This window comes from Typopeltis vanoorti, chromosome 10 (assembly GCF_054136105.1).
Source record: "Typopeltis vanoorti isolate ZY-2024b chromosome 10, IOZ_Tvanoo_1.0, whole genome shotgun sequence".
NCBI classification, from domain to species: Eukaryota; Metazoa; Arthropoda; class Arachnida; order Uropygi; family Thelyphonidae; genus Typopeltis; species Typopeltis vanoorti.
This window is the reverse complement of record NC_143558.1, coordinates 13,261,844-13,286,181: the sequence shown is the minus strand read 5'-3', so window position 1 is coordinate 13,286,181 and position 24,338 is coordinate 13,261,844. Positions and strand designations below refer to the sequence as shown.

Below are 24,338 nucleotides of genomic sequence, written 5' to 3'. Positions count from 1 at the left end.
GCAACTTGGAATGTCAGAACCTGGTTGGCCGAGTGGTCAGTGTATCCGCTCTCCAGTCAAAAAGCTGTGGGCTTAAATCCTGCTGTGGACATAGATGTTTGTGATTGTCTGTGAAAATACTAGTGGTGGTAGTGGGCAGTAGATGACGTTGGTGTAGATGATGCAGTTCGCTGTAGTTGGTGGATTGAGCGGTGGAGATGGAGAGCTGTAAAGCAGGTGGCTTCCCTCAATGAGTCTGGACTCTCTGGAGGTATCACATAGTGATAATAATAATAATAACTCTATATAAAGCTGGTAAATTAAGAAATGCCACAAGAAAAATTAAGAGACTGGATGTTTGGATTTTGAGAATTTTCGAGACAAGATGGCCATGATCTGGAAAGTGTCGACAAGATAATATGACAATGTATTACTCTTGGAATGATGAGAACAGACATCGACATGGTGTAGCTGTAATAGTAGATGAAGAAATTGATAAATCAGTAATAAATTGGATCCCATTTTCTAAAAGGATAATGCTATTAAAAATTAATGGAAATCCTGTTAATATAAATATCATCCAAGCTTATGCACCCACAGCTGACAAAAGTGAAGAAAAAGCTAAAGAGTTTTACGAACACTTAAAAGAGATTAAAAAAACCTAACAAAGAAACATGAGATAAACATAGTGGTGGGTGACTTTAATGCAAATTAAAGAGTTCATTCATTTCATGGAACAAGATGAAGGAGTGAGGACAGACATCTCTGGGCCATCCCTGGAAATTATGAAGGGAAGCAATGAGCAAGAGGGTAAGAAGTGGTTTCTTTGCATGGAGGGTAGTTTAATTATGGAATGCATTGCCTGATAGTGTGGTGAGAGCATAAATGGTGAATGGGTTCAAGGCTATGATAAACTTTGTGTTTTCTAGGGGCTTCCATGATGAAACTTGTGACTCTGTGGAGGTCTTTAATAATCATAATAATAAAAGTTTCCAAGATTGTGGAATTCTCTATCAAGAATTCCACATGTGTATGTTGATCTGTAAAGCTGGCAATTATGATAGACTTAGGAGGCATTTTGGAGCAGCACAATGGCTTGAGAAGCTACAAGATAAGATTTTCAGTAGTTCATGGGAACTTGTCAGAGATTGTTTGAGAGAAGCAGTATCATACTGAATACTGAAGGGCAGGAAGATAAACCAAATAGGAATAAGTGGATGAGTAGAGATCTAAAACAATAGCTGCAAAAAACACTGTGGAGTGAATATAAAGATCAGCATACTTATGAGCTGTACAAAATGCTAGCAAAAAGGGTGACTAGTATGATAAGAAAGGCCAAATCTGATTATGAGAGGAAACTTCTTAATCAGGCCACTTAAATCCAAAAGAGTTTTTTTTTATTATTAGTATGTAGTGCATAAGTGGAAAAATTGCTTATGGTAGGATGACTTTAAGCAATTCTGATTGCAGGAAAGTGACAGAGGCAAAATAAATAGTTGAGTTGCTGAGTAATCATTTCACAAAGGTTTTGCAGTTGCTGATGTGACAGAGAACATATCAAAATTAAGGTAGATGAACAGGTATTCAGCATATTGAAATATATCAATGATAATAGAGCAGTGGGATTAGATGACACATCAGCCCATGTACTACATGAATGTGCAAGAGAATTAGTATTACCTGTGATGAAGGTGTTCAGTCTGAATCAGCTCTAGCAGGGTTCCAAGGGAGTGGAATAAGATAAGATAGTGCAATTGCATAAACGTGGCTCTGTGATGGATGTAGCAAACTATAGACCAATTAGTATTATCAGGAGTGGTTGTTAAATTATTGGAAAAATTTGTTAAAGGTAAAATCCAACAGTTGGTGGATAGGTATGTGATACTGTATAGTGAGCAGCATGTGAGGGTAATGTTATCTGTGAGAGTCAGCATAAATTTGTTATGGGGTGCTCTTGTTTAAGTAATATGATTGCCTTTTACAATAAAGTGACAAAAGCAGTTGATGAGAGAAAGGCATGGTAAAAGGTAGTTCCTGTCTTAATAATTAATTAATCACACATCAAACAGCAGAATACTTCCCCCTTCCCAAAACCATTCCCTATATCATTAACATATAGAAATTAGAGGCTTTTTTACGAGTCTATATACGAGGGTAGTCGGAAAAGTTCTCGACCTGACAATGAAAAAACGAATTTATAATTTCAAAATTATTTTTATTTTTCAACATAATCTCCCTTAAGACTAATACGTTTATTTCAGCGATGCTCCAGCGCCATTATACAGTTTGTGTAGTGGTTCTCAGTAAGATCTGCAAAATCCCCCTCTACAGCTGCAATCACCTCTTTATTCGAAGAAAAACACTGACCAGCGAGGAAGAGTTTTAGTTTTGGGAAGAGATAGAAGCCAGAGGGAGCCAAATCTGGGAAATAGGGTGGATGTTCCAACAATTCATAGTGCAGATCCTTTAATTTTCCCATTAGAAAACACCTTTGTGGGCAGATGCATTGTCCTGATGAAAGTTGATTTTTTTCTTATGCAAAACTGGTCTTTTCTCACAAATTTTTTCGTCTAGTCTGGTTAAAAGATCGGAATAATATTCTTCAGTTATTGTTTTACTCTTCTCAAGATAATTAATAATCAAAATGCCTTTAGCATCCCAAAATACTGATGCCGTGACCTTTCCTGCTGATGGAACTGATTTTGTCTTCTTTGGCGCTGAACAACTGACTTCTGTCCACTGTTTTGAATTGCTGTTTGAATTCTGGTGTGTAATGGTGAATTCAACTCTCATCCATAATAATTAATCGATGCACAAAATCAGTTTTATTCTTGTTAAAATGCTCCAAGCACTATTCAGAGATTTTCATGTTTGAGCAAGCACAGCACCCATCTTGTGCAAAGCTTTTTCATTTGCAATTCTTCATGCAAAATATATCCTACATGTTCTTTTGAAATGCCTATGGTCTTAGCAATTTCACGCACTTTGTCTTGCCAGTCATGCAATACCATGTCATGCACTTGATCAATGATTTCTGGTGTTGTTGCACTTTTGGGACGTCCTTCATTTGGATCATCTTCAAGGCTGGTGCTACCACCTTTAAACTCGGAGCCCATTTCTTAATTGTCGAAAACAAAGGAGAAGAGTGCCGATAAACTTTTATGAACTTCGAATGAATTTCTTTTGCCGTTAAACCTTCTTTTATGAAGAATTTTATAACCGCACGATACTCAATTTTATCCATTTCAAGGGATACAGACAACACTTTGCTTCAGACAGCTGGATAAAACAAACTACTTGATAGAATGACGTGCAATTTTACATGGATGCTTATGACAAATGTACCGACTTAGAAAAAAAATCTTGCTGATAGTGTTGCCGTCTATGGTCGTGGCTGAGAACATTTCAGACCACCCTCGTATAGTACCTCAAGGATCTATATTAAATAACCTTAGTATAGATCCTAGAAGTAATCTGCTAGTCACCCTTCTTCTCCCAGATTCCACTCCATCGTTTACTATGCTCTTGTGTCTGTCTGTAAATCACCTTACTACCCATGCCTCCAGCTTCATATCAAACAGAATATCACTAAATACTAGTTTTTAGATAAAACTATACTGGTTTAGTTAATAACTGATAATAGTATAAAAACAGTAACTTTTTCCTCCAGATGAAACCAACTACAGAGATTTAGTTACAACATATGAAAGCAAGAATACTTACAATGAAACTTTCAAAGCATGAACCAAATCAGCATATCTTAAAAATTATGGCATCTTAATTATAATTTTTTGCATTTTAAAGTAATATGTATTATCATTCATGCTCTAATAATTTTTGTTCCTTTCTAGTTTGAAAATGGATGGCAGTATGGTGATTACTGGAGTGATGAGAGGAAAACCCATCCTCGTTTGAAGCCATATGGACTCTTAAGTGAATGGGTAAGTGTTACTTATGTGTTGAAAATGTGTGTGTGCAGCATTTATCTGCATGCAGGCACACACACACACACACACACACACACACACACACACACACACACACACACACACACACACACACACACACACACACACACACACAGTCTGCATATAACTGCAACATGGGATTCTAAATCAAGAGAGTGTATCAGTAGAAATTTTGTTGAAATGACTGAACTCAAAAAAAAAAAAAATTCTCATATTTTTTAAAATGTCATCTTTATCTGCTTTCCCTATGGATTTTTCAGCAGTTACTCACTTTTTAAATTCTCAAAATTACACTTTAGAGATTAGTGGCTATGATTCTGATTTCTATGTTTAAACAGAAGCTTTTCATATCTACAATGTAATATTGGTTGTACATATGTGTTTTTTTTTTTTAATGTCTTTGCTTCTTTTTAGTGACACAACTTCTCAATTTTCTTTTAAATTAAAATAAGTAATTTTCTGAATTTTGTTTTTACTTTAAATTTAGGAAAAGGAAAGATATGAAGAACTTGTTCGGGAGTCACTAAAGGCCCTGCTTGCTTTGGGATGGAAAATTGAACCAAGTGATGCCTCCAGAGGATCTCTACCTCGGACATCTCCTACAGTAATTTTCGTATAACCTTCCTGTCAGACTTGCTCTTACATTACTGATTGAAATAATATTGTAAACTGTTTCACTGATATAAGTATATGCAGAAAAATTACAGTCAGCAAATTTTTAATTTATTTTGGAAAATGATTTATGAAAATAGTCAGGAAAACAGAAAACACCAACTGCTTTCTCAGTATCAAAACTATAGAACAGATTATGCACTTTAGTTATTAAGCCACAGGTTTTGGTGATGATAGTAAACTAAATATTATTATTATTATCATTATTAAATTACATGGCACCTCTATTCCCTCTAAGGATTCATCAAAGGATAATATAAAATACCATTAACTACTAATACACTACCTAATCCACCAAGAACAATAATTCATCTGTTGACTATTAATATGCCAAATGATTCACTTTAATTAATTCACACCCACCATTAATACTATTTCTATCTATTAACTCTGTGCATTCTCTTGGCAGATCTGCCTGTATGCAGTATGAAAAACCAGAATTTCTGGGAAAAAACCACACTACTTCTATATGTGATCAGCTAACTTACTTTCACTTGAAAAAGTCCATATAAAGATTACTCTCATTATTATTATTATTATTATTATTATTATTGTTGTTGTTGTTGTTGTTGTTGTTTCTGGAGCCTGGTAAAGGGACTCTGGAAAAGATAAGTGCTATTTTGTAAAACAATGATGATACTATTTGCATTTTAGTAAACCTTTGTTTATTTTTGATAGCTTAGTGCACCTGTGTAATTATTAGGTTTTCTGTGATATTCTGTTGAATACCCTTCCAATGTCTTAATTATGTAATTATTATGTACTTTCCTTCATTGCTCCCCAGAAAAACTAGAAACCAGAGTTTTTTTTCTTCTTGAAGCTTCTCTCTGATCCTTATCAGTGGGTGTATGTTGTTCTGTACTGTTCTAATGTGCTGTTCTCCACACACGCACACAGAAACAGACATAAAACATTGGCCCTATGGCCTTAGTCATCATGCCACCCATTCCAATATTGAAATCCAGTGATAGATTTTATGAAACACTTCAAACCATCAAAATCAATCTGACTAGAGCAGCATTATTATATGTAAGCAAACATCTGAAAAATGTGATGCAGTTCTGCATTGTTGCAACACAACCTAAATTATCTTAATATAGAATTTTTTTAAAACCTTAATTATATTATTTTTTACATAGAGATACTCATCTTCCCTTTTCATGTTAGACTCAATAGTCTGTAACCTCCAGGTCATGGTTAGTTAGCCAGTCTCACACTGAGGTGGTAAGGTTTTTTTTTCCACCCAGAAACTTAGGATTTTCATCCCACAAAATAGGCACACTGGCCAGAAGAATACACACAGTGCACATACATTATACATGGGTTTCATAGGCTTAGTTGCTTTGATCATAAATCCAAAACAACTTCAGCTAACTTGGTGTTTATAAACCTGATACTACTTATGATAGGACATTTAATCCACATCTGAGGTGAATAGGAATCCATCATATCTGTAAATTGTGTGTGTTCTTCTGGCCAGTGTGCTTGTTTTGTGGGAAGAAAAACCTGAATTTCCAGGAGAAAAAACCCTTCCACCTTCTTATGCGACTGGGATAACTCACCTTCAGTTGAAAAGCCTTGAAAGAGTTTCTTCATGTCCTAGATGGGATTTGAACTCATGGTCTTTCTGAGCTATAAAGGTTTTTGTTTTTATTTCATGTTATTATTATTGTTCTAATCTCATTCCTTGGAATACAAAGGAGATATACAAGATCCTTCAGATGTTATTTATTCTTGCCTGTAGAGGTAGATGTACTGTTCATTTTATTTTATTTATGCATATAACTATGAATAACCAGTATAATTGCAAGTTTAAATATACAGATAATATATTAAATAATGATATCATTTAGAATTGTATTTTTTTTTTCAGCCTGCAGAATCTTCTCATATCTACACACCAGAACCTATTGATATGAGCAGTTTGACTTTAAGCAGGGAGATGCAAGTAAGTGTTTTTTCGACCTCTCTCTCTCTCTCTCTCTCTCTCTCTCTCTCTCTCTCTCTCCCCCCCTCTCTGTTTCTCTATGAAAAAAAAAAAGAAGAAAGAAATGGGTAATAAATACTATATGTTGTTACTTCATATGTTTACATTTCAATATGTTTAACTTTAGTAAATCTATTTATCATATTGGAATACATTATTTCTTAAATTATTTCTTTTGTAATTTTATTTTTTTATATTGATCCCATACACATCGGGTCAAGAGACTTATAAGCACATCAGTGCTGTGTGGAGGGGAGCAGACAAGGACTGAGATATAAGTTTATTGATGTTTTGTTTTTTAACTAAATGCTGTAATTGTTTGACTCTGAGACTGTCCTCTATCCAGAGGTGTGCAGAATAAAAGACGAAGAATAGAAGCAGGTTTGGTGTTTCCAGTTGCACAGTAAAGGGATGCTGGGCAGCTGCTTCTCTTATGGTAACAAGTGCAACTGAAACTGAAGGAATGATTGAATATATATTTATATCTAGATATATCATGATTTATCATTTTTTTTATCACAAATTGTTTTATTGCAAATTGTGCTACATTTTTTTCAGTTTGGAGACAAGTGTCTTTCAGTAGTGTTGTTGGAATTTTTTGTTGTTTATATTGCATTCTGCTACCTGTTTGTTCATATTGCTTCTGTTTCTGAAAATAGTGCTCTTAAAGAAAGGCACGAGAGCATCATGGAAGGCTTCAGTACGAAGATCAATCTCTGTCTTGGATTTATCGCAGTTGATGCATTGCTAAAATTGCTATATGTATCCACCAAAAATCTGAAAGATTTGTGGACTGTTTGCAAAAACAAGAAGGGAAGCATTAACGTATATGAAAACTGTCTTGATAGATTAGAGCAATTAGAAATGGGAGCAAGAGTCAGGACCATAGTAGAAAAGCTTAGGCAAGACTTAGTGAAAATGAAAAGCAAATGAAACATCTGGAAGAGGATATTAAACATCTAAAAAAAAAAGATTAGCTGATGAAAATGAGAAGAAGGAAATTAACAGTATGAAAAAAAAAAAAAGATTTAAAGGATATTGAAAGTTTAATTTATAATTGGTTAGACTATTTAGATTATAATAAGTTTAGTTTGCTCACACTTGGATAAAGTATTAAACTAAACTTATTATAGTGAAAGGATAGTTGTATATCATTGTAAAGGGACTCGATCATTAGTGGCGCAATGACTAATAAAGTGTACAAAACATGCTTTCTTGGCATAACAATGAAGCCAATAACTGATATGTTGCAGAAAATGTATGTAGCATGTAGCAATAAGGGAATGGAATTTCTAGAATTCTTGAGGGACAAATGTCTTAGGCAACATGCAATGGAGGAAACAAGAGGTTCAAGAGTTTTGGATTTGGTTATAGCATCAGAAGAGCTGATAATAACTGAGATGACATCTCTCCTGCCAGTTGGAGAGAGTGACCATATGGTTTTTACTTGGAAAATGAATAGACATGCAGGAGTATCAAAGAGATGGGAACATATGTGGAATTATAAAGCAGGTGATTATAATAGTCTTAGACGTCAACTTGGGGAAGTTTCGTGGAGGGAGGAATTGGAAGGCCAGAATATCATTAGTGCTTGGGAAATTGTGAAGGAATATTTGTTAGGAGCAATGGTAAGCTGTATTCCACAAGTGAAGAAGAGGACACAATTTGGAGTAAAGCGGATGACAAACAATATTAAACAGGAGCTACATGCGAAAAAGTAGCTATGGAAAAGATATAAGGAGACAGGTGAAGAGAAGATGCATGAAGAATATAAGACACAGGCCAGAAGAGTGACTAGTATGGTAAGGAAAGCGAAACTGGAATATGAGAAAAGATTGGCCCTTAGATCCAAGGAAAATCCTAGGGAATTTTTTAGCTATGTGGCCAGTAGGAGGAGAAATGACTGTGGAAGAATGACATTGTGGGATAAAAATGGAAATAGAGTGACTGATGCAGAGGACATAGTGGAATTGTTCGATGAACACTTCATTGGAGTATTTCATCCTGGAGGAGTCAATTTGAATACTAGAGGGATAGAGCAGGTTCGAAGTTTAGAGATCCAGGAGGAGAGTGTGTTTCAGATACTAAGTACTTTGAATATTAGTAAAGCTGTGGGACTGGATGGTATTTCACCATGAGTTTTGAGAGAATGTGCTAAGAAACTGACAGTGCCCTTTACCTGGCTTTTCAATAAAAGGCTGGCTGCAGGAAAGGTGCCCATGGAATGGAAGGAAGGTAAGATAGTGCCATTGCATAAGGGCAGTAGCAGACTGGAAGTGTCTAATTATAGGCCAGTTTGTGTGTCATCAGTAGTTATAAGATCTTGGAGAAAGTAGTGAGGGACCATATACAGCATTGGGCAGATGAGGGTAATGTTATTAGTGAGAGTCAACATGGATTTGTGAAGGGGCACTCTTGTTTTAGCAATATGCTAGCCTATTATGATAAAGTTACAAGAGCATTAGATGAGGGAAAGGCATATACTGCCATTTTCCTAGACATAGCAAAGGCATTTGACAGGGTGCCACATAATAAGCTGATATTCAAGATTGCAGCACATGGGTCTGGATGTCAGATTGGTCAACTGGATTCAGGATTGGCTGTCTGATAAGTATCAGAAAGTTGTGTATGGTGGAGCAATATCAAAGAGCAGAAGGTTACAAGTGGGGTCCCACAGGGCTCAGTACTGGGACCTATATTCTTTAACCTTTATATCAATGACATTGTCCGTGGATTGCAAATGGATATTCGGTTGTTTGCAGATGATGCGAAGCTGGGTAGGGGTTATTAGTAATAGTGCAGATGTGGTAGCCCTGCAAGAGGATTTGAATAAGCTAGATAAATGGGCAAATGAATGGAGATTTTGGTTTAATGCAGCAAAACGTAAGGTCTTGAGGTTTGGGACACATTGATTGGCTGCTGCATACACTATTGGAGGAGATATACTGGAGGAAGAAGGGGAGACAAGAGATCTGAGGTTGAATGATTGATAGAAACCTGAAATTTAGGGAACATATTGCAATGGTAGTGAAGGTAATGCAGAGGATTGCTGCAATAATGAGAAGGACACTGACCTACAGAGATAAAATGGTTATCATTCCATTGTATAAGACTCTGATCAGATCACACTTAGACTATTGTTCTCAGATTTGGTCCCCAGGATTTGAAGGGGATAAATTAACTGTGTGAAAGGGTTCAAAGGCAGATAACACAGATGGTTCGGGACTGTAAAATGTTAGTTATGAGGATCAACTGAGGGAGAGTGGACTGCAGAGTTTGGTGGATAGAAGAAGGAGGGGTGATATGATTGAGACTTTTAATTGTTGAGAGGTAGTTACAGGGTTGATACTGAGGAGTTCTTTTGCTTGGTTGAACAGCTGGAAAGAGTCATGACAATGTAACGATAGGAACTTTGTTACATTGTCATGATTTTTGCGTTACATGACAATGTAACGAAAGGAACTTCCAGGGATGGAAGTTACGAAAGGAAACAGTTTGTGAGAAGGTGAGGAGTGGTTTCTTTGCATGAAGGGTGGTTGAACCATGAAATGCATTGCCTGATGGAGTGGTGAGAGCAAGAATGGTCAATGCATTTAAGGAGTGGTATGATTGACTTTGTGTTTCCTAGGAGGAACCCCCCTCGATGAGTCTTGATATACTTGTGTTTCTTAGAAAGGACCTCCTACGATGAGTCTTTTGACTCCATGGAGCCCTGAATAATAATAATAATAATAATAATAATAATAATAATAATAATAAAAAGGAAAGAACAGGCATCAGAATTAGTGGTAGATGTGGGCACAAATGATATAGTTGGTGAAAAAAATGTTTATAGAAACTTGAGGAAGTTGTTGCAGCAGATAAAGAATAATAGAATTATTGGAAAATTTTCTGTTACCAACCTGGCTGGCCGAGTGGTTAGCGTATCTGCTCTCCAGCCAAAGGTTGCGGGTTAGAATCCCGCCGTGGGCATGGATGTTTGTGATGGACTGCGGAAATACTATTGGTGGTTGTCAGCAGTAGATGACGGTGTAATTGCAGTTCGTTGCAGTTGGTGGATTGAGTGGCGGAGACAAAGTTGTAGAATAGATGCCCTCCCTCGATGAGTCTTCGGACGCCCTGGAGGTGTCATGTAATAATAATAATATCACAACAGTGAATTGAGAAGGAGAGCAAGATAATGAATAGTAAGATGGTTGAGGGGATTCAGTTTGTAAATTGAATCCCCTCGTGAGGCTAAGGGGATTTAATTTGTAAATTTATGGAGTGCATTTGAAGGAAAGTCAGAATGCTTTAAAGTTGATGGATTGTATTTGAATGGGTTTGGTGTTAGGCACTTAGAAAGGCAATTGTTTGCTGAGAAGGCACAGAATCAAGAGTTAATGCAGCTAATGACCTAAGGGTACTAGTGAAGCAGGATAGCAAAGCTAAACTGGTTGTATAGGAGGGAGATGGATACAAGGTTGAAAATGTGGGTTTAGAAATATAGGGTGATGGAATGCATAAAGGTGAGGATGAAATAGTTATGAATGGCAATCGGAGTCGGGATCAGGTATATGGGAGTAGTCAGACTGAAAAGAGATGTATGTTATAGCAGCTAGAATAGAGACTATTGGTGCAGGTAGAATGGCATCAGAGGCACGGTGATTGCTATGCTTGTACACAAATATAATGAGTATTCAAAATAAGAGAGCTGATTTTGTCGCATTGAGTAAGTATGACCAAAGATAAAAGATAACTGGTATAGGTGAAACTTGGTTGTCTGAGGATGATGTGATGTTGGGAACAGAAATGAAAGGAGGATATACAATTTTCCACAAGAATAGGAAGTTGAAAACAGGAGGGGAGTGCTGTTAATGATTGAGAGGAATTGTGTCCACAAAGTGTGAGAGTTAATAGTTCATGCACAGATTTTGAATCTGTGTAGTATCTTAAGCATCATGTGACTGTAGCAACTAGAGGCTTTAATGTCTTGGATTTGGTAATAACTTCACAAGATGTAGTTGTTGACACTGTTACCGGTTGATGAGAGTGATCATGAGGTAGTTGTTTGGGAAGTGATAATACAAGAAAAGGGTACTGCCAAAAATTAATATATGTGGAAGAATAAAGTGGGTGATTATAGGAAGTTCTATAGTCAGTAAGCATGAGTATGTTGGGTAGATGAGCTGAGCAGAAAAGATGTTAACAGTGCATGGAAATTCACAAGGCAGTATCTGACACAAGCAGTGCATAACTGCATACCAAGGGTTAAGTGCGTAAATAGAGTAGGAGTGAATTGATGAACAGTGAAATCAAGCAAGCTGTGCTGGAAAAGAAAATGCTATGGAGTAGGAACATGACAGTTGGTGGTGATCGGATCCATTAAGAGTGTAAAGTACAGGCTAGAAAGGTGATGAGCATGGAAAAGAAAGAAAAGGTGCAGCATGAGAGGAAATTGGCTGATCAGGCCAAGGTTAATTCAAGGGAATTTTTCTTCTATATAGCAAGCAAGAGAAAGAGTAATTATGACAGATTGATACTGGTGGATGGTCATGGCAGCAGAATAACAGTTGCAAAGGATATAGTGGAATTACTGAACAAGCAGTTTATCAGTGTATATCATACTGGCGTAAATGATGCTGTGCAATATGTAGAAAGGAGGCAAGTATACGGAGAATTGGCAGTGAAAAAGTCAGAGGCGTGTTGATTGGGTTGAATGTTAATAAGGTTGTGGGAATTTATGACATATCACCACGTATTATTAAGAAATGTGCACCACAGTTGACCTGGTTATTTAATGAAAGTCTTGCAGTGGGTAGAGTTCCTAATGGAAAGAAGGCAAAATAGTACCATTCCACAAGCATGGTTCTAAAACAGAAGTTTCCAATTATGGACCGGTCTGTATAATAAAAAAAAAAAAAATTAATTCTTGGTTGAATGAGCATTCTGTGCAATAGTGTGTACCTCCCACGATGAGTCTCTGACTCCATGGAGGTCCTATGTTAATAATAATAATAATAATGTGGGGGATAATTTGTCCACTATTTCTATTTAGATTCGGTCAATCTAGTGAAGTCTCACAACTGTCTTTGTATAAATATTTCAAGAGATTATTACTTTTATGGAGAACCTTAATTTTTTTCCAAAGAAATTTGCTTCCTTTGCTTACACTTTGCTTTATGTACAGCTTCCAGTGATTGCCTCTTTTTCCACTCCTGTTTTCTACTCTTTGAAAAATCTTCTCCCCATTGATCAGATAACAAGCCCTCATCAATTTTTATGCCTCAATGATATTTCTACCTCCTTCTTCTGTTCAGAAGGCTTTGCGCAAATTGCATTTTCAATCTGTCTTTATGACTTACGTCCCCAACAGTGACTTAGTTAAACTTCTCTGGATACTTTCTGTGATATCGTAGAGCAGGTACCCTTCCTCGATGAGTCTTTGGACTCACTGGAGGTGTCTATTAATAATAATAAAAATAATATCCTAATCATGTTGCAATCTAAGTGACTAGATCTGCACACATTCATCCATATATGGTCTGATCAAGGCCTTATACAAGGAAACAATAACATGTTAAGGTCCCTCTACATGTTAAAGAGTCCTCCTCATCAGTGCCATAATCCATTGTGATGTTTGCACAGTTTTAGTAGTGTGACTCCTGATCAAGTCTTCATCTACTACCACTTCCTTTGTGTGCTACAATTGAATATGCATGTTTCCAGTATTCTCAACTGTACTTCAAGGTGCACTGTTTTATGTTTCATTTCCTTTAGGATAACTTTAATTTTTACATATCTGAGATCTTACCTCCTTTTTACCATATGCATCATGTTGCTTTCTAGATGCACAAAGATTCTAATCTCTTTCAACTCATGTCTGTTGACCTTTATTCACTTCTTTCTCCTCAATTCTCTTCTCTCCAAATATCACTGTTTTAGTTTTTTAATTTGATTTTTTAACCTCATATTAATAAATAATCACAAAAATATTAACTCATCATAGAAGCATTTTAAAAAAATGAACAATAAATAGTGAAGTTTTGTTAAACTGTGAAATTGTTTTGAACATATTTCTGTTTCTCTCCTTTTTTTTGTTTAAAAAAAAATAGAATATGTCAGAAAGATTAGCAGAAAATGCTCATGATATATGGGCAAAGAAGAAAAAAGAAGAATTGGATGCCTTGGGTAAGTCAATACCTCTAAAATCAAAATATAAAAACCGTGACTACATAATAAAAGTAAGTGATGGTCTAGAAATACAATTTTATTAATACAGACCAGTATTTTACAATAAAAACATTTATTAAAACCTACCAGTTTCGCCAGCAAACTGTCTGGCTTTTTCAAGGCATTACGGAGATATGAAAGTTAGTAAATGCAAATTAAAAGGAACATAAAAAAGTTGTAAACCAAACTAGTATCTATGGTTACACGTTTTTTCGTGACAGAGATGACTTATTGTTCTTATTCATTATCACGCATGCGTGTTTGTTGTAGACTTGTAATGTGATTACTGGCTAGCTGTAGTTCAGATTGATTGAGAGAGAGGATCAAGTTTTTCCACGAACTGTTTAGAATTACACCCTGATTTCTGTTGAGGTTTCCGCCGGTTATTAGTAGTATTGTGGCTTCCTTAAATACACGATGCCTGTAGTCGTCATCGAGATATGGCATGGAGCTGTTTTGCCAATCTATCGTGTGGTTAGACGTGCAGAAATGATGTGCTAAGCCGGAAGAGATGCTTCTGTTGTGGTTTACATCACCAACATGTTCTTTTTGTCTAATTTCTAAACTTCGTGAAGTTTGTCCGATGTAGGCAAGACCACAGGAGCAGGGAATGTAATATACTCCTGGATATTTGTAGAACGGAACTTTATCTTTTGGAGATCCTAAAACTAGTCTGATGTTGGTGGTTGGTTTGAAGACCACTCTGATGTTGTGGGCTCTTAGTATTCTTGCTATTTGATAAGAAATTGACTTGATGAAAGGTATCACTACAGTAGAAACGTGCTGACGGTGGGATTCTTCTTGTCTGGGGTTGTCATTGTATAGATATTTTTTGATGATGTTTTGAGGATATCCATTTTGTGATAATGTGTTGGCTATTAGTGAGAGTTCATTCTGTGTATCCTCCTCTTCTGATATAAACTTTTTGGCTCTATGTTTCAACATGTGGATAATACTCAGTTTGTGTGACTTGTGATGATTTGAAGTATAGTGAAGATATCTTCCAGTATCTGTGGGCTTTCTGTAAATGGATAATTTGACACTGTTAGGTTGTTTTTTTATCAAAATATCTAAAAAATGCAGTTGGTTGTTGTTTTCTACTTCCAGAGTGAATTTTATCTTGCTATGTATTGAGTTGATTTTATCCACGAACGATTTAAGGTTGTCTAAGCTGTCTTGCCATATGATGAATATATCATCCACATATCTCCACCATGTAGATGGTCTCGGAGAGATTGCAGAGAGAATTTCTTTTTCAAGTTTTTCCATGAAAAGGTCTGCACAAGATGGTGATAGTGGGCTTCCCATTGCTAGGCCTTCTAATTGTTGGTATATGGTGTTGTTAAGAAAAATGCAGAAAAGCCGAACTTTTGAACCACTTAACGTTCCTTAAACATTGCAGGGAATTCTCCATAATTATCTTTCATGGTGATGAAGGAGTGGTAGATTAGATCAGAAATGGGTGTCCAAAATCATGATAGTCCTGTGAAAGGATAAGTTGAAGGTTTGTGAAATACAAAATTTGGTTAATGGGCAGAAACGAGGGAATATGATAGAAAAATATAAGATATAAAGAGATTTTATAGGATTGATGCTAAAGAAACTTTTTTTTTTCAATACATGGCAAGAAGGGGAGAACAGATTTAGGTGCTTCTGGATGTCAAATAAAGTTAGCGATTATGAAAGTAGATGTTTTGCTTGGCGAAATTGAAATGGGCTATCTGAGGAGGTTGCAAATGCTTTGCCAGTCATTTTATTCAAGGCAAAATATTATTATATTCCTGTCACACTAACTGTTATTTATACAATGCCTGTCGTAATTTTCCTTAAACTCATTTGCTGATAATACACTTTTGACCACCTCTGGCAAGACATTCTATTCATTTACCATTCTTAAAGCCAGAAATCATGTCCTCAGATCCATGTGGACCACATCCTTATACAACTTCTAGAGATGTCCTCTTGTTTTCTCCTTTCCAGGTATGTACTGAAAAATATCTTCACAACATCTGCTTATAAAACTCCTTTAGTAACTTCAGGCTTGGTTGGCAGAGTGATTAGATTAAATGCACTCCAACCAAATGGATGCCAGTTTGAATCCCACTGTAAGTATGGATGTTTGCAATTGTTTTTAAGTGGGAGATGGATTTCATTGCTCAGTGTAAGGTCAACACCTCGCTTACTGGAGGCCTGAGATGACTTAAAAAAAAGTTCCGTGTTTGGTCTCTAGAGCAGGGTTTCTGGACTATGTAAAAAAAAATATATATATATAATTGATAAAAATGGGGAAAAAAAATCCTAATCCACCTATGGTGGGATAAACAAAAAAAAAATATATATATATATATATATATACTCATCTTAATTGGTCTAATGCAATTAATTGTAGGATAATTTTGAATACTTTAAAATTATCAATTTATCAATTAATTGTAACCAAATCTGTACAGAGTGGGGAACAATGTGTGTTTTAAGATACTGTATATTAGAAAACAGTAACAAAGCAGAATGCTACATTTGGTTGGTATATTTGAATTCTATAATTCTCAAAAGAAGACTTTTGAGAATTCCCTATACCGCTCATGAAACCAATGAAATGTCCGAAAACTGATTGATTCAATAGATGGGAGAAAAAGGGAAAATATTCTGACAGTCATCAGAAGAAGACAGATGAAATGGTTCGGACATGTGGAGAGGGCTAATGGAATTCCAAAGCAAGCACTAGAAGGAATCATTCCAGAATCAAGGGTTAGGGACCAACCTCGATTAAAATGGACTGATAACATCAAAAAATGGACAAATTCCTCCTTTTCTCAAATGACATCGAGAACAAGAGACTGAGATGATTGGAGGAGACTAACAAAGAACATCATCTACCATCCATGCGTGACCCAATGGTTCATTTAGGACTATGGGAGAGAAGAAGAGATTTCAATTACTCAGAGGTATAAAATTTGGAAGAGGAGGACGAGGTTTTCCTCCTTCGACCATAATATTGTTTCCCATTGTAAATATGGACAAACAAGGTTATAAATTTACCATAAATTATATATAAAAACTTGCCTACCACGTCAGTTCATACTTCACGCATGTAAAACAGATGAAACTCAGAAAACAAAAACAGCAATTCATGACAAATGACAACATTCAATTGGATTGATTGACATAATAACGAATCACAGCCTCTAGGTGCTATTGTCTCAGAGCTCACCCTGCCTTGTCTTCTGAACGGTTTAAAACTACTAGAACACTTAATCTTTGATGGACAGCATGGATTTGCTAAAGGGAGGTCGTGTTTTAGTAATCTACTTACTTATTACAATAAAGTGACTGCTTCCTTGGACAGAGGAGAAGGATACACAGTAATATACTTGGATTTCGCAAAAGCTTTTGATAGAGTGCCTCATGATAAGTTGACAGTCAAACTAGAGCAGATGGGGTTGGATATTAGATTAGTGCATTGGATTGGAGACTGGCTATCTGATAGGTATCAACAAGTTGTGTATGGGGGTGCAATATCCAGGAAAAGGAAAGTCACTAGTGGAGTGCCTCAGGGATCTGTTTTAGGGCCATTACTATTTAACTTGTATATTAATGATATTGGCGAAGATTTGGATGGAGATATTCAGTTGTTTGCAGATGATGCAAAGTTGGGAAGAACCATAAAGAGTAGTGAAGATGTTGTGGCCTTGCAAGAAGACTTGAATAAATTGAGTGATTGGGCAAGCAAATGGGGGTGTGAGTTCAATGTTGCAAAATGTAAGGTTTTAAAATTTGGAAAACAAAGATGGGATGCAGAATTTATGCTTGGTAAGAATATATTGTTGGAAGTAGAGGAAATAAGAGATCTGGGAGTGATAGTGGATAAGGATCTAAAATTTAGGGGTCACATCGCCAAAATTGTGAAGACAACACAAAGACTTCTGGGAATGATGAGGAGGACACTGACGTGTAGAAGTAGGGAGATTCTTGTTCCATTGTATAAGGCTTTGATTAGGCCACACATGGACTATTGTGCCCAGATTTGGTCACCTGGTTTTCAGAAGGATGAGGAGATGTTGGAAAGGGTCCAAAGGCGACTGACTAAGGTAGTTTCTGACCTCTGGAATGTCGAGTATGAGGAAAGATTGAAAAGATGTAATTTGCAGAGACTAGTGGAGAGAAGGAAGAGGGGAGATATGATAGAGACCTACAAGTTGGTAAGGGGTTGCTATAGGATCAATGGTGGAGAAGTTCTACAGCGAATAGTGGGAGATCAGGGGAGAACCAGAGGTCATCCCTGGAAACTGTATAAAGAGGGTGTGAGTAGGGGAGTGAGAGGCAGGTTTTTTTCGTGCAGAGTTGTGAATGATTGGAATGCCTTGCCTGAGAGTGTGGTGTCTGCAAGGAGTTTGAATGTGTTTAAGACCCGGTATGATGAGATGTGTGTGAGATAAAAGGACCTCCTAGATGAGTCTTTGACTCCATGAGGTCTTGTTTAATAATAATAATAATAATAATAATAATAATAACACTAAGAATTTGACCCGCTGTGCAATCTGTACACCTTTTCAAAGGGCTCAAAGGTGTATGTATTTTGAATGCACACCGGGATATTAACATGAGTGTCATGCAATATTTACTCATCAAAAAGTGTCCTCTTCATTTGAAGCATTAGTATGTTGTGTTATTTTTAGGAAGCATGTGAAGTCTGGAAACAATTAGGGGAGTGTCTTTATGGGAGTAAATGCAAAAATATAATAACGGCGATATTTGTGTTTGGTGGATGAACACATTCACACCTAGCACACTCAGAATATTCATCCCTGATATATCTTCTTCTTCTTCTTCTTCTGCAGCTTTTCCCACTTAAGTAGGGTAGCTGTTTGCAATGAGTCTCCTCCACAACCTCCTGTCTTGGGCTGTAGCCACATCCAAGTTCTTCATCCTCAAGTCCTCCTCCACCATCTCCCTCCATCTCTTCTTTGGCTGCCTGTGCTTCCTCCTTCCCTGCATATCCATCTGCATGACCTTTCTTCCCACATACTCTTTCTCCCTCCTCATCACATGACCAAACCATCTCAACTTGCCTCCTGTATCTTTGCTCCTAAATTCGTAACTTTCACCATTCCCCTTACATAGTCATTTCTCAGATGATCCTTTCTGGTCACACCGCACATCCACCTAAGCATTCTCATCTCTGCTACCTCCATCCTGCTAATGTTATTTTTTCTCAGGGCCACAGTTTCCATACCATACGTCATAGCTGGTCTCACTACTGTCCTGTAGATTTTGCCTTTTAGATTGATCGCCACCCTCTTATCATATAGCACTCCAGCCATCTCTCTCTCTCTCTCTCTCTCCAGTTCTGCCATCCTGCTTGTATCCTGCATCCCACTTCCTTCTCGGCCTCACCATCCCTCTTTCATTGTTGAACCTAAGTATCTAGGTTCACTGACTGTCCTGATGACATTTCCTTCCAGCTTCGGATCTATCTCCTGGCTGCCATCCACTTTGCAACACATATACTCTGTCTTACTTCTGTTCAGTCTCATACCTCTCTCTTCCAGCACTTTCCTCCAACTTTCCAGTTTAGCTGCCACTTCTCTCTTGATTCTTCACACAGCATGATGTGATCTGCATGCAACATAGTCCAAGGCGCATCTCCTCTCACCTCCTCCGTCACCACCTCCATCACAATATTAAACAGGAACGGACTTAATGCTGACCCTTGATGCAAGCCAATTGTCACTGGGAAACTTTCTGTCTCTCCCATGCAGGTCCGAACTCTTGTCTTCACATTTCTGTACATCTCCTGCACCAGCCTGACATATTTCTCTAATACTTTCTTCTCCCTCAGACAACTCCAGACTTCTTGCTTTGGCACTCTATCATATGCTTCTCCAGATCAATATATAATGATATATATATATATATATATATATTTTTTTTTTACCAGCCTGTAACTTTTTCCCACTGCAGATGTAAAGACCTTTCCCATTGCAGGAGGGTTGAGTCTACATCTCCCATGGTGACCCACTCCATCTTGGAAAAGTGTTTATTCATTTGTATGAATAAATTTATGAAGGTGGAAGACAATCACAAACATCCATGCCTAGGGTGGGATTTGAACCCATAGCCTCTTGGCTGGAAAGCAGATATGCTAACCACTCAACCATATATCCCTTCTTCTCTGCCTATCAGTCAAACTTGTAATAACCCATGAACCTTCAATGTGTTCCTCACAGGGAGCACCAGTAACCACTAGTAACTTTCTTCTGAATCCTATCCATCACTTCCTCCTCACCAGTCAACCTAGGCATTCAAATCCGCGCTACAAAAGTTCAGATACCATATCATGATTCGTTGAGCTATTTTGTCTATTTTTGTAGGATGTCATCTAAACTTCTACTCGATTTCACTGTCATCCCCCAAATTTCGGCTTCAAAAATTTCCTGCAGCTCAATCCCTGAATATAATGTATAGCATGTAATCTTCTCAGCTCAGTATACATGGCCATATACTTTGCCAGATTAAACTGGTAACTATTATTCTTTTTCCTGAAACAATCAATCAATAGTGAGATATGGTTGGATGAGGACGACATCCTGACAGGAATAGAGATGGAAGAGTATGATATGTTTTGTAAGGATAGAAAGGGTAAAAAGGGAGGGAGGAGTGCTATTAATGATAGAGAAAGAGTTATGTCCATACAAAGTAGAAATGCAAGAGGGAAATAGTGCCAGACAGTATGGTGTTGAGATAGAGGTGAATAGAATGAAATACTTGGTTGGATGTTGTTATAAACTGGTAATGTAGATGGTAGTGACTGTGAAATGTATAATCGAATTAGCCAAGCAAATAAGAAAAAGGTAATCATTATCGGCGATTTTAATTATGGCAATATCAACTGGGATGATGAGATAGCAACTGACAGTAAAGAAAATGAGTTTCTGAGGGACAACTACCCCCCCCCCCCCCCCGACAGTATGTTACCGAGGGCACACGAGCATTAAGGATCGTGGATTTGATCATCTCATCAGAGGATGTAATTATAAATTAGGTGTCCAAGGGTGGTGATTATAAAGAACTCGGGAGACAGCTTGCATGTGTAGCATGGAATGAGGAGTTAGCTGAAAAAGAGATCAATGCAGCTTCCACTAGAGAGTATCCCCCACCTATCTTATTTAATCTTCTGACCCTTGGTCAGAAGATTAAATAAGATAGGTGTGAAACAGATGAATGAAGAGATTAAGCATGTGATACAGAGAAAAAGGACATTATGGAGGCAGCATAATAGAAGTGGTAATAACCAATTCCATGAGGATTATGAAGACCAGGTAAGGTGGGTGACTTGGTTGGTAAGGGTAGCAAAAGTGAGGTATGAGCAGCAGTTAGTTGAAGCCAAAAAGAAACCTAGGGAGTTCTTTCGATATGTAGCCAAAAAAAAAAAAAAAAAAAGAATGATTATGTAAGGATGACATTGATTGGAGAAAATGGTATACGGACAAATGTTGCAGAAAGTATCTCCAGTGGAGATACTTAACAAGCAGTTCATAAGGGTTTTTCATTCTTGTGAATGTGACTTCATGGAGAGATTGAGAGCAATTGATGATGGGGAAGAGAGACTGACTATAAGTGAGTAAGAGGTGTATGAGGAGTTTAGCAAACTTGATGGTAATAAGGCTGTGGGACTTGATAATATATCACCAGGTATTCTGAAGGAATGTGGGAAGGAATGTGCCAGGGAGTTCACATCTACCTTGACATATTGTTTTAATATGAGTCTTCCATTGAGTCAAGTTCCAAAGGAGCGGAAGGAGGGCAAGTTTGTGCCACTTCATAAGGGAGATAATAGAACTAAAGCATCCAATTTTAGGCCTATCTGTGTGTCAGGTGTTGTGGTTAAGTTGGTGGAGAAGCTTGAGCAAACTAGGATCCAGAATTGGGTTGAAAACAGTGGTATTATCTTTAATGGACAGCATGGATTTGCTAAAGGGAGGTCATGTTTTAGTAATCTACTTAAGGTGACAGCTTCCTTGGACAGAGGAGAGGGATACACAGTAATATGCTTAGATTTCACAAAGACCTTTGATAGATTACCTTTTGATAGTCAAAGTAGAGCGGATGAGGTTGGAATTAGATTAGTGCATTGAATTGGAGACTGGCTATCTGATAGATATCAGCAAGTGGTGTATGGGGGAGCAATATTCTGGAAAAGGAAATTCACTAGTGGTGTAATGGTCCTAAAACAGAGGTCTGTTTTGGAGCCATTACTGTTTAACTTGTATAATGATATATAATGATATTGGCAAAGATTTGGAAGGAGATATTCAGTTGTTTGCAGATGATGCAAAGTTGAGACGAACTATGAAGAGTAGAGATGTTTTGGTCTTACAAGAAGACTTGAATAAATTGAGTGAATGGGGATGTGAGTTCAATATTTCAAAATGGAAGGTTTAAAATTTGGGAAGCAAAGATGGGATGTAGAATTTATGCTTGGAGGGGATATATTATTGGAGGTGGAGGAAATAAGAGATCTTGTGGTGATAGTGGATAAAGATCTGAAATTTAGGGGAAACATTGCCAAGATTGCGAGGATAACACAAAGACTTCTGGGAAGGACATTGATGTGTAAAAGTAGGGAGATTGTTGGCCATTGTATAAGGCTTTGATTAGGCCACCCCATGAACTACTGTGCTCAGATTTGGTCACCTGGTTTTCAAAAGGATGAAGAGAAGTTGGAAAGGGTCCAGAGGAGACTGACTAAGGTAGTTTCTGACCTCTGGAATGTCGAATATGAGGACAGGTTGAGAAGTGGATAAATTAACCGTGGAAAGGGTACAGAAATGGATAACAAAGATGGTTTCAGGACTGTACAATATTAGTTATGAGGATTGGAGGGAATGTGAACTGTAGAGTTTGGTGGATGGAAGAAGGAGAGGTGATGTGATCGAGACTTTTAAATTGCTGAGAGGTAGTTACAAGGTTGACAGTGGGAGTTTTTTCACTTGGTTGAACAGTGGTAAGGAGCAATGACAAAGGACCATCCCTGTAAGTTACAAAATGAATCTGTGATAAAGAGGGTGAGGAGTGGTTTCTTTGCTTGGCTTGTGGTTGAACCATGGAATTCATTGCCTGATAACAGAGTGGTGAGAGCAAGAACCATCAATGAGTTAAAGGAGTGGTATGATGGACTTTGTGTTTCCTAGTAAGGTCCTCCCATGATGAGTCTCGTGACTCCATGGAAGCCTGAATAATAATAATAACTATAATCTCCCATTCGTCTTGGATCCTTGTTGATCATTGTCTTCTGTAGCATGGGAGATAGGGTATAGCAGTCTACCAGTTGCCTAGTATATAGACTACCTTTGTGAAAGCCTTCTCCACAGGTACCAATGTTCCTGTAGCTGACGTGAGATCAGATCACAGCTGATTCAGGATAATAATCCTGTTTCTGTGAGCAGATAATTGGAGATGTGGTCACCCACTGCAGTTGTAGTTTATGGCTGCTTTTCTTCACTGTATCTCTAGGTAGCTGTTTGTAACTGTTGGAATTGGTTCCACAGTCTGTGAACCATTGAACGACTCGCATAAAACTGTCTTGCTACCTCTGTCTGACTTTGGCTGGCCTCTAGTTTAATGATGACTTGCTATCTGAATTCAACAGTTAAATTATGTCTTTCAGCCATATTCAAAAATTTTGCTATCATGGAATGTCTTGCTCACGCTCCAGGCACAAAATGGAAAATCACTCCAAAATACCTGCTTTTATGCTGTGGCTCATTTGCATACACCCTGATAGCAACATTCATTTGTATATGATAAATAGACACAGCATGACTTTTACATAATATACCTCATTTTCAGACTTTTTTTTACTCCCCCCCCCTCTCTCTCTCTCTCTCGTGTCTCCTCATGTCTGAGGACTCGTGACCTCCCTAATGAAGCTCCACCATTTCCTTCTCCCCTGTGCTTCTCTTATTGTTTGTTCTGGTTTATGTCCAATGATTCTTGATATTTGGTCAATTCATCTGTTGGGGGGGGGTCCCTCTTTTTCATTTTCCACATGGTTTACCCCTGATGATTATTTTTTCCATGCAGTGGCCTTCCCTTCTGCATGAGTCCAAAATATTGCACAATTCTCTTGTCAATTATGTTTGTCAGTCTTGTGTTCAAGGATACTTTTGTTTGTTCGTTTTTCTGTCCAAGACACTTTTAACATTCTTTTCCAGTGCCAGAGCTAAAAGAATTGTCCTCAATTGTTCTATCATCTTTTGTCATTGTCCAAGACTCAGAAGCATAGAGAAAGATTGAAAATTCTTAGGTTTATACAAGCTTCATTTTGATCTTTTTGGAGATGTGTCTGTCTTTCCAGATCTTGGTTAAATCAGGCATTGCTTTCTTAGCTAGTGCTATTCTTCTTATCTCTTTTTTATATTCATCTTTTTTTTTTTTGTTATCACTTCAAGGTAGTTGAAATTATCGACAATTTCAATTCCTTCTATATCTATCTCTTCTGCATTATTTCTGCATTATGC

The 24,338-nt window shown here is 37.3% G+C and overlaps 1 protein-coding gene across 3 annotated transcripts in view; it reads left to right on the top strand.

Moving 5' to 3' along the window:
- Positions 1-24,338, top strand: part of RyR (Ryanodine receptor) — a 1,703,288-nt gene that overhangs the window by 873,280 nt on the left and 805,670 nt on the right. For all 3 annotated transcript variants that reach the window (XM_090399345.1, XM_090399347.1, XM_090399344.1), the window contains exons 61-64: positions 3,831-3,920; positions 4,435-4,551; positions 6,493-6,567; positions 13,701-13,776. In XM_090399345.1, coding sequence (XP_090255471.1) covers positions 3,831-3,920; positions 4,435-4,551; positions 6,493-6,567; positions 13,701-13,776 — 358 coding nt within the window. The remainder of the gene's footprint in view (positions 1-3,830; positions 3,921-4,434; positions 4,552-6,492; positions 6,568-13,700; positions 13,777-24,338) is intronic.